This window comes from Ailuropoda melanoleuca, chromosome 10 (assembly GCF_002007445.2).
Source record: "Ailuropoda melanoleuca isolate Jingjing chromosome 10, ASM200744v2, whole genome shotgun sequence".
NCBI lineage: Eukaryota > Metazoa > Chordata > Mammalia > Carnivora > Ursidae > Ailuropoda > Ailuropoda melanoleuca.
The window spans coordinates 95741920-95754042 of record NC_048227.1 but is presented as its reverse complement, the minus strand read 5'-3'; the positions used below and the strand labels follow the sequence as shown (position 1 = coordinate 95754042).

At 37.7% G+C, this 12123-nt stretch overlaps 1 protein-coding gene across 16 annotated transcripts in view; it reads left to right on the top strand.

Annotated features, from left to right (window-relative positions):
- Positions 1 to 12123, top strand: part of SYNE1 (spectrin repeat containing nuclear envelope protein 1) — a 437003-nt gene that overhangs the window by 381336 nt on the left and 43544 nt on the right. For all 16 annotated transcript variants that reach the window (XM_034669323.1, XM_034669329.1, XM_034669326.1 and 13 more), the window contains one exon: positions 776 to 942. In XM_034669323.1, coding sequence (XP_034525214.1) covers positions 776 to 942 — 167 coding nt within the window. The remainder of the gene's footprint in view (positions 1 to 775; positions 943 to 12123) is intronic.

The window sequence follows — 12123 nt, the reverse complement described above, 5'->3', positions numbered from 1 at the left end:
ATAGGAGATATCCATTCATCATCACTTAAGCCATGCCATTCAGTGGCCTTTCCCTTGCAAATGGAGCCAGCGTTTCCTTATCCAAAACAGTCTTTAAGGGGAGTGAGTACAGAAACTGGGTAAATGAAAAAGGTTTGAGACCATTAATCTCCTATAATAACTGATGGTTATTACTCTTGTGAGTTAATTTGCCATTGATTTATGTGTTGTAAAATATTGGCATTGTAGAGAGGATAGCTCATTAAAGTGAAGGTATTCATTTTTAAAGCATTCTGCACAGATAATTGACAGAAACACATATATACATTTACATACAAATACGCATATATGTCAGTTGCACATATATAATTGTGCACATACACACAACTTCTAAGCCTCTTAGCAACTATTTGTCTGAGGACTGATTCTAAATATAACACCAGGTTGATGATTATAACAATAAGGTATAATGCCCCAGCATTAAAATCCTTTAAGTTTTGTCTTTTATATCTATGTATATGCTGTTATTGATTTTTTAATGCCTATTTTAAGTAAATAAAAATATCTCCATTCTCTTTAAGAAAATCTATGAAAATTCAATCTAAAGTCTATGCACATCCTGAAAATAATAGGTCCACTAATTCTTGTGTATGTGGACTGATAATTTACACAGCATTCCTCATGCCCAAACTATTCCAAGCAATAGAAAATGGTAATTATCATGTTTCTAGTAGAGCCAGGCTGAATGCCTTAAAAATATGATTTCTGATCTCTGTGATTGCTATTTATTATGCAGGATTATCAAGAGGAAATTGCTGTTGCCCAAGAGAACAAAATACAGCTCCAGCAAATGGGAGAACGACTTGCCAGAGCCAGCCACGAAAGCAAAGCCTCTGAGATTGAATACAAGCTCGGAAAGGTCAATGACCGGTGGCAGCATCTCCTGGATCTCATGGCCGCCAGGTAAAAAGGATCCTGTTGAACAGGACACATGTGTGCAGAATTTTAAAGCATTCGGTCCACCTTTCATCGCAGCTAAAGATAATCCAATGAATCTCTCTCAGTGTTCTTTATCCCACCATTTTAGCTTATGCTTTTCTCATAAATGTCACTTTCATTAACTTTGGAATTCTCCTTATTTAATAAATTCAGTGGTGTTTGCACTTAGCTGAAAGAGACAAAGTCATATCCAAACAAAACCCATTCCCAAAAAAGAATTCTTTATCTCAGGGCTTCATGTGTATTCAGTCTTCTATGAGGAAAGAAGGAATACTGCTGACTAGTATCCATGGATGGCATTTTTGTCTGCAGTAGAAAAAAAAAAGTATATATATAAAATCACATTCCTACTGTATTTTTGGTTAGCAGAGTGTGGGAATAAAGCTAATTATTGCCATTCAACATAGTTGTAAAAATAATCTGCTTCATTATTGCAATTTTGTTTTTAGCTTTAATAACTATAAGTATCTGCCTTGTATTTGAGAGGAATATTCAGTTTCTGTTGCAGAAGGGCAGGTTGAAGAAAAGAGAGAAAAATAAAGAAAGAAAAATATATGAGGGTCTTTATTAGCAATATAAAAGTCTGATATAATGAATGAGACACTATGTTGTTTGATATAAAGGGAATGACAAAGTAAATGCTTTATTTTAGGTAAACTTGGCTTCACTTTGGAATGTAGGCGCCGTAAGGGCAGGCATCCTTGTGCGCTCTACCCACCATATATCACGAGCTCCAAGAACAGCGCCTGAATGCAATTTGGGGCTCAATAAATACTTGAGTGAATGAATGAATGAATGAATGAATGAATGAATGAATGAATGAATACTTGAATATCTGAATGGATATTCGTTTGTATGGCAGTTAGGAGAGTTAGGATGTTAAGAATGCTTCTGATTCAGAGACATTTGTAGCCAACCGACAATACACTTTTTAAAATCTGGGTTCTTTTCCTTAACTGTGCTGCACAAATGTGGACATGAAATAGTGGCCTTTGAATACTGTGTTCCCACAAAAATTGCATATGGGCATGGCAATCCCATGTGTTGATCTTGAAAATATCTAGCATATTTTTTTTTCTCTAAGGGAGTTTCAAAGAGGAGCTGATTTAGGAAGAAGATGAGATGATATTTTATTTTAGCAATAATGAAACAAAAATGGAATAAATGTTTACCAATTTTCAAAATGTTTAACAACAGCACTGATCCCTGACATTTATTGAACCCTTGGTTTGTGCCAGTGACCATGTTACAGGCTTCACATGCATCTTCACCTGTGTTGTTCACAACACCCTTTAAGGTGGACATTATTATCATACCCATTTTCCAGATGCAGAGGTTGAGGCTCAGGCTTGCCCGTGGCTACACACGTGCTGAGTGGCAGAGGCTGCACTCTCTGACTCTACAACTCATGCTCTGGAGCACTACATTCTCCTGCCTGCCAAGTCCATGACTTCCCCGTCCCTGTTCTAAAGAATGCAATTAAAAGCAAATTAGGTTCTGTAATTATTTCAACAACCTAATTTCCCAGCCCTTTGTAAAGTGCTCACAGCAGCTCTGAGATATTTTTAAGGCTACAAAGACAGAGGCCCCTTTCCTTGAGAAGTTCATGGTGGGCATCTAGACATGCAAAGAAATCAAGTAAAGTGACAAGCTACATGCCCTGGTAAAGGTGCTACAAAGCGATGGTTCAGTTCAACTACTCCAAGTATTCCAGCATACGTAGGTTTTAGAACCCCATTGCTATGTTTAGCCTCACTTCTCAGTCTGTGATAACCAAATCTTATTTCAGAAGGAGGAACCAAAGCTCTTTGGGCTATAAATACCCTTCTTAGGGAAGCCACCCAGTTGGTAAACACCCTTGGATTTTTTTGGTTAGATTATGACTCATGGGTTGGCTTGCATTGCCATGTAATCCAGCTAAACTAGTTAATATTCTTTCCTAATCTTTAGTGGCTCAATGGCATGGAATATGGGGGATACACTGTATGTCAAAGATGTTTCAAATTGAATTTAATATAGTTTATTCATAAGAAGCCAGCTTAAGTGTATGCCCAGCCGTTAACCAACATTACATCAAATGAGTTAGGTGCTTTTTCCTTGAAGTCATGTTTATTTATAACTTTTCTGTTGTTCAAGTGAGGATTTTCTAGATGCTACTTATTTTTCCAAAGACACATTAGTAAAGTTTGAATCAATTAAATATTTTCGGATATGCGTACTTTGCACTATAGTCACTAAAATATTCATATGTTTCTACTTTATTAGAGTCTCATCATACACAGATGTAGACTTTTGTAGGTGTGTTGTCTGTTTCTGATTGCCTCATTCCAAAGTATACTAGATGACTTGTTGACCATTCACTTGGTCTTGCCCTAGTCTCTTTGAAGCCCCTCCTAAATGATACTCGGCCATCACATTTATTTTCCATTTCCTTGTTTATCAGAACTTCAAGAATACGCACACTAGATGACTTCCCCGACACCCATCTTCAACTATGAGCTGCCAGCTCAAATCAAGTTTCTATGGGTCAGGTCCATTCACCACTCTTCCGTCTTCCAACTTTTTTTCACACTGACTATTAAGGCAGAACACAACTTAGTTGTGCCTTTTGATATTTCTGTGTTGTTTTAGTGCCCTTGTGGGAACAGAGAGGTTATTTTTGAAGATCATATTTTCAGGTGAATAGTTTTCCAGCTAACAGAAACAGGAAAAAGAAAAGAAAGAAAAAGATTTACTGATAATAAACCTATTGCATACAAATAGGATGCATAACTTTGAGCCAACTTCCCGTGACTAGTGGATTAGTTCAGACCATTCTGAGTACAAAATGTGCTTTACATTGAATTTTTAAACTGTCGCTAAGAATTGTCAGCTTTTCAGGTTAACAACATTTGCTTAGTTATTTTTAGGTCTCAGTGGGTGATACTTTAGTATCCTGTCCATACTTTCTAGACCTGCTCAGTTTATTATAGCAATCATTCGCTACCTGTGGCTATTTAAATTAACTGAAATGGGATGCAATTAAATTACAGTTTAATTTTAATTACAGTCAGTTGTGCTAGTCACATTTCCAGGGGTTAATAACCGTATGAGGATAATGGCTACTTTATTGGGCACTGGGGATACAGAACATTTTCTTCATCCCAGAAAGTTCTGTTGGTCAATACTGGCCAAGACAATTGGCCAAAGCATTTCTGAGCCCTTGACTTTTCCTTAAGAGTCAACATAAGAAACAGTCATTGGTGTACTTTAATTTCTATAAAGCTGTCTGCTAGGATTTTGGCTCTCATTTTGTCTGAACGCTATGAAAAAACCCACATAGTAGTTTTTCTAGAGCTCAGGATAACAGGAACTCTGTCATTTAACATTAGTTGTTCAGTGTTGGGGTTTTTTTGTTGTTGTTGTTGTTTTTGCTTTTTTTTTTTTTTAAGATTTTATTTATTTGACAGAGAGAGAGAGAGAACACAAGCAGGGGGAGCTGCAGGCAGAGGGAGAGGGAGAAGCAGGCTCTCTGCTGAGCAGAGAGCCCAGTGTGGGGCTCAATGCCAGGACCCCGGGATCATGGCCTGAGTCGAAATCAGACACTTAACTGACTGAGCCACCCAGGTGCCCCATTCAGTGCTTTTTGTAACAGAGAGTGTTTTATTGAACATTTCTCATTGGGCATCTAGGAAGGTCAGACTCAAGTTATGTGCTCTGTTATAATGATGTTTTTTAAAAAAATTAACTGTACTCTCTAACATAAGGATATTCCTCTTCCCTGTATCAAACCTAAATCCCCATCACCGAAACGAAAGTACACTTTAGTTATTTGGTACTTTTTTTTCAATAACAGCTTTATTGAGGTATAATTCACATACCATGCTACTCGTCTGTCACAAGTATACAATTTAGTGATTTTTAGCATATTTATAGACCTGTGTATACATCACCACAATCAATTCTAAAACATTGTCATCACCCCCAAATAAAAGCCTTAGTCATCTCCTTCCCCTCCACCCTCTCTCCCTCCACTGGCCCCAGGCCAGCAGAGATTTACCTATTCTGGACATATACATGGATTCATAATATATGTGGTCCTTTGTGGCTGCTTGCTTTTCAACTGTATATTCATTATAATTCCCTTAAACACTATATAGAGATAGAGTAAAAACAAATATAATTTTAAAAAATTACTGAATGTCTCCTGTGCATGAAGCACTGTGGATGTTGCTACAGGGCAGAGATTGGCAAACTTTTTGCACAAGACTATCTAGTTAATATTTTCGGCTTTGTGGGTCAAGTGGTCCCTGTGGAAAGCCCTCCGCCATATCGCAAAAGCAGCCTTGGACAGTATGGAAACAGAAAAATGCAGCTGGGTTCCAATAACATTTTCTTATCCAGACAGGTGGCCAGCCATAGTTTGCCAACCCCAGATCTAGAGAATGTAAAAGATGAAAGAGAAAATGGTGCCTAACCAAGTAAGGGTACGAAGCAGGTATACATGGGACTCACCTCAGGCCTTCCTCCTTCCGTTCACACTCACATCTGCCTTCTCACTCTCCTGCCCCCCTCTGGCCTGGCCAGCTCCTGACTCTTCTTCATGTTCTTTCTTTTCTTTGGATTGGGTGAAATTCTTCTTACCTTCTCAGCAGGCTTTCTGTCCTCTCCTTCATAGAATTTCCCTGGGCTGTAATAAGTATCTTGTGTGATCAGTCGTTTACAGTTTCTTCTCTCTGCTACACTGTAAGCATATCCATAGTGAAGCCGGAACCCAATGTAGCTCTTTGCACATAATAGTCACTCCAGTATCCATTGCGTTTCTCCAATCTAAGACATAGGATGCAACGTGCCACACGTACAGATAAGAATAAAGTGGAGCATTTATTCTGCCTGAATCATCACATTGTTCTGCTTTGCCTACACTGTGATATTAGGCAAGTTCCTTACCTTCTCAGTACCTCAATTACCAGAGGTGTAAAAAGTTAGTAGGAGGACTAAGTGAGATAGTACCCGCAGACCACTTAGCAGAGCACTCAGCAAACGGCAGTTCTCGGCCCAGAGGGAGCTTCAAGGCTGTGTAGGTAAACCACATACGCAGCTCAAGGAAGGCTTTGTGAAGTTGGAGCATCTACCCTTAGAAGGGGTTTCGGTCTAACAGGAGTTCCACCCATACTAGAGGGAGAAGTAAGCTTGATTCTTGGAGTTTGTGGCTAGCATTACCTCCCGGTGGTCAATTTGGAAAACTCTGGCCAGGATCAGGAATGTACTGATGCAGCAAGCGTGGAAACAGCACAGAACAAATCAAGAGTCCTGAGTTTAGTCCACCGTGTTCGGGCTGTGTGACCTAGGGCTTACTGCATAAGCTTTCTGAACCCTAGCTTCCTCATTTTTAAAATATTCATTAAAGGAACTGCCATAGCTCCAAAGAGACAATGCAGGGGAAAGGACCATGTATACGGGAAAATGCCACATGTGGTAATCTTGTTCTTTTAGGGAGCTACAGAGTATCCCATAGTTTTAATACACCATGATTTATCCAATATTTTCCCCAGTAATGGACATTGATATTGTTACCATTTTTTGACCTTAAAGTAACTGTGTCTTTAGAACCATGCTTTATGCTTGATTTGTTGCACTAAATATATTGTCCTTATGATAATGAGCATGGGGAAAAAATTTGAACCCATGAAGAAAACTAAATAAAGTAAAAAGGATTTGAACTAGGAAAATAATGACAGTACAAGGTTTCAAAGATCTCAAGTTTTCAGAAGTATTAGTCATAATCAAGAAAAAATAAATTTGCCTACTGTTATGGAATCATTACCAATATATTCCTTTAACCAAAGCTTATATGTTTATCTTCCTGATTGTTAAAAATAATATATTAGAGGAATGATTGTTTTATAAAGAATTCACAATAAGGTACCTTTAAATAGCAGGATTTGAAAAATAATTTTATTTATAAGTTTTCCAGGGTCTATTTCTTATGTAAAATATAGGTTTGTTGGTTTTAAAAAGAAAATATGTTTCTGTTTTAAGAGCAATTGTCTCACACAACCAGATCCAAATACTTTGTTTTATTTTACAGCTCATCATATAGGGCTTTTAAAAAAGAACTTAGCAAATATTATTTATTTATTTATTTATTTATTTATTTATTTATTTATAATCTATTTGTGTGTATGTATATCTGGATCCAAAAAGGACTTAAAGTAGTCAGCATTCATCACATCTTATTGAATTACCAGTAATTAATAATTTTTGAGCTTATTTTCTTTAAAAGCTTAAATTGTGGCACTAATATAGATTCAGCACAGAAAATTTGAAACTCTTCAAATTCACAAAAGAAAGTTATTTCAATCCCACCAAGCAAATGAACAGATACCTTATTTATTATTATCTTAAAGTGAAAGTTACTTTTGTCACTTTACATCATTATTTTTAAAAGGACAAAGGTTTTGAATATGTAAGGGAAGAATATTTCTTCAGTTACTTTTCTTGTTTAAATAGTCTCTTCAAAAGTGAAGACCAGAAAAGACCACTTTTCTACAGAATATCTTTTCCATCCCACCTTCCCAAACAACCCCTAAAACTCCTACTTACACCATTTAGCTGGCATTTCAAACAGAAGGGAAAAAAAAGTTGCTCTTTTTTGCTACCACAACTTGCCATACTTGTAGAGGTTTTCTTTGTTTGCATTTGGGTGATTTATCTTTTTCAAAAATCCTTTCCAACTTAACAAACAGTCCGCAAGAAGAGTTGCCTGTCCTTCCAGAATGGCAGAGTGTCTGCAGCCAGCCTTATTTTTGATATCCTTCTTTCTTTAGAAAGCCTCCCCCTCCTTGCAGATTACACTGAGCCTTTTCCCCTTCTTACACTCGTGGCCTACATTCCAGGAGATCAGGCTTGGCACATGTTAATGAATGTAGGTTTTATTTAGAAACATGACCACTTGTCACTGCTCAGTGTCATATTATCAGGCAGAGACCTACCAACATTTGTTTGGAGTGAGCATTTTCATACTTCCATACGCAGACAAGGGGAAACTTTCATCCACACGCAGGATTTAGCCTTTTGCTCTGCAGACCTAACTTTTCCAAGTTGGAAGCTTCATGGTGGTGGCAGAAGATCTGTGTGCCCCGAGGATGGCGGAGGACGGCTGTGTGGATGCAGATCTCCCAGAATGTAACTGCGATGTCACAAGGCAGGCATCTCCTTGAGTTTCTTCCATTGTGCATAGCATTCATGTTACGTGGGCTTCATAGGATAGATGCTGGATCTTTAATCCGTGATTGTTTTTGCCAGTGTGAAGTGGAGATGATTTGGTGTTAGGAGCTCGTTGGCCATGGACTCCCAAGAGTTCTTTGTCGGTTTTCTTGTCCCCCTACTGGGCATGCGGAGCTGGAGGGGAAGGTTAATGGACTTGGTTATGGCTTGGTATTCCAGTTGTCTCTGGACTGTATGTGTCACACAAGGGAAATGCTACAGTAGAGAACCTGAGACACAGGAAAGAGACCCAGTAAGAAGATCCAGTTGGTCCATCATCTGCTATTTAAAGGGTGGGCTCCTGATAAAACTGAAATTTAGCCTTAGCCAGTACACAGCTTTATAACAGAAAGCTTTCCCTTTATTAAATTAAAATCTGCTTATAGTACAGGGGCCTGGAGGGTTGTGTGTATGAGAAAAAGTTGGTTCTGTTTAGGTTTGTCAGTAAGTTTTGGTCACTGATTAGTATAAAGGTTTTAAAACATGTGCAAAATGTAAAAATTTCTGTCTAAAATAGTAATTTTGTGCATCATGCAAATGTTTATTTCATGATTTTTTTTCAGTTAAAACAACATTATATTAGGAATTTTAACTTCACTTTTAAAAACATTACTCTTGTACCATAACATTCCCCCAAATAAATTCCTACTGGTGATAGGATTTACTAATGGTAACTTTTGGTACCCTTTAGAATGTGAATTTTTTTGTTTTGGTTTATGGATTTACTAAATTAGTTTGAAGGAAAGTAGTGATATACACATGTAGTATATATGTGTATATATAGCTATTCATCCAACTGGATTTAGCAGTAGAATCCTTCTCAGGAAGGTTTAGTCCCATGAGGCACACTGGACTGTGAGGAAACCCATCGGCTACAGGGACTTACAGATGCACGAGATTTGCTAAACTTACCCAGACTTGTGACATCTGCAAACAATAATCCTGGATGCTACCAAAAAGAATGTTGCTCACACTTCTTACAATGATAGATAGATAAATAGATAGATAGATAAAAATATTGTGACACTTCACCCAAGGATTTCCTTTAAAGAAATAATGGAAAAAATATGGGACATTTCTCTTACAAAAAAAAAAGAATGATCTGTGTCCTGCAAATATCAAGTTTCATAAGTTCAAGGAAGATGTTTGGGGCTGTAGTACCCATTTCCCCTCAGCTCACATCTGCTCCCCTCAACACACACACACACAGTGCATTTTGCCATTTGTACTCAAATATGTGTTTTAAAAAATAAGAAAGGAAAACCACTTAAATGTTCACCCCCATTGACTTTACTAAGATTTACACATTCATTTGAAAGAGGAACTTGTCCCTAATGGACTATATGAACAAGCATTTCCATGTCACGATGCCCTTGACATATTACACACTAACTGCTCTGACTATTGGAACCCATTCAATATACAAGATTACTAATCTTGCAAATTATTTGACTAGTGTAGACAATATCCAGTGGAACAGTGTTTACTCACATTCTTTTGTGCCTCAGCTCTTTTGATCATTTTTGTAAGTGATTTTTGAACCAAGAAAATGAATAAATTTTAGTACTTGACAGACCATTTGCAAGTGTTGGACTTAAGGGAAAAATTTAATATACATTTAATATCAACTAAATTAAAAATAAAATATGCTAACTAAATAAAAGTTTTTACTTAGAATACTAATTATTTTTTTTACTTAGAATACTAATTTTTATTAATATTTTACTTAGAATACTAATTATTTATGTTTATCAAGCATTTAAGTAGTGCCCAACTTTGTGCCGAGCACTGAGGGTAGCATTGCAGTGGAAGGGGAAAACCAAAAGTAGAAATTCACAGTTCCATTTTCCCAGGGAATTTAACATGGGAAGAGGAACTTGTGCATAAATAATGTCAGGGAGTTAAAATAAGGGAAAGCAGGAGGCAAGCACTGCATGAAGTATACTTCCAATCTCTAGCTCCACACCAAACCCTGATGATATTATGAAGTTGCTATAAAATCCCATCCCAAAGCGTCGTCAGCATTCAGATCTGAAGACAGGAAGCTGGTCATGTGGGAGAGCTTCCCAAAAGGACTTTCTTACAGAGGTAAAACCAGGACAGACATCTCAGTACAATAAGCCATTTTGTAGTCCTGTTCCCGTGTGTTTGTTGATGGTAGACTGTCCTTTCAGCCTGGGCCACTAAAGCAAGATGGCCAGGGCCACGTCAAATTCCAAGCCCATGCCATGGTCCTTGATAAAATGTGCACCCAGAGCTTTCCACCCAGTAGCCATTCTAAAACTGCTATTCAGTGCATTTTGTCTTATATATGAGAAAAATGTGAGTAGGTTGTATGTAACTGTTCTCAGAATTATTGTTCAAGGCCTATACCTTGAAGTGTCCTGGGGGCAAGGTATGATTTGTACTTACAAAGCTAATTAGAAAAGTCTCACCTTGAATGGAATTATGAGTACACGTTTTTGGTTTCCTATGAAAAGAATATGTTGTGGAATATGAACGTAATTTTTTAAACACACATTTTTTTTTTCAAAACAATATGAGGTAACGCACCCAAGAGTGCCTTTACGAACAGAAAATGTTAGTCAAGCATAGGTGTTCTTATACCTGAGTGGACTTCCACTTGAACCTCACTTCAGACTTACTCACTCGAAATCATACCTGATCCTATCATTCCTTGGCTGACGCATCTTGGCAAAGTTCCTATTTATCTTTAAACTGCACACAAAGCCATTGTCATGTCACTGCAGGACCTGTATAATCTTAATCCAGTCTGTTCATCCGTCTTGCTTCAGCACAACCGCAACTCTCTTCTCCTTCTCTTCCCCACCCTCCCACCCCCTGCCCCCCTGACATCATGACACAGTGCCTTCACAATCTCTGCTTTTCTTTTCTATGTTTCATAGGCTAGAAATGTTCAGCTTGGCTTATATCCACCTTTCAAGATACAGCTCTAATGTTACTTCTTCATTTCCCCTCTTTCAGCAAAGTCTAAGCTCCTCAGTGACAGGGATAAAACATCAGTCCTCACTGTATTTCTGTCTCCTAGTGCCATGTCTACCTAGCATCATAGATGTTTGTAGAAGGAATACAGACATGAGCAAATGGGGAATGAATGAGTGAATGATTACTGGAAGTGGCCAGACAGAATTGATCACTCCTTATTTATTAGCCAGGGACTTTGTTCATTTCTTTAGTTTAGTTCTTACCACACTGTGTTATATTTCATTGTGTACATGTCCAGATTTCCAGTCAGATTGTACATTTCATTAAGAAAGTAATCAAGCTTTGTTTATTTTGTCTTCCCAGCATCTGACACATAGGATGTCCACACATGATTGTTAAATAAGTGGCAATCTTAAGCAATTGGGTTTTTACTCTTTCCTGGAAAGAATGGGAAAACATTTAAAAAAAAAAAAACACGCTATGTAACAAATACTGTACTGATCTAGGCTTTGCAGGTGAAGACAGGCTGGTGGTCAGCCACTGGCAGCCCAATGGATCCTTAGTTACTTTTAATGTCGTCTGGCATGAAGTGCTTATGATCACTCATTGTTAGTTCATCTTATGCGTGCTTTCTTCTTTTAACTGAATCTCTGCCGCAGGGGTGCTGAAATATATCCCATCAGTACTGGAGTAATCAGAGCTGTGAATTCATAATCTGTTTGGTAACAATCCATTAGAAATGTTCATTTTTTCTCCCAGGTATTCTTCATGTGAGTATAAATTACATTATGTGTGGAAATAACAATTTTGATGACACCATGAGGTTTCTGTCACTGTTATATCATTATCACTATGTTCAGCATCATCATAGCTGATATTTATTCAGTGTTTCCCATGGACCCTGCATTATTCAACTCATTCAAATCTCACAGATACTCTTCCTTTACTTTC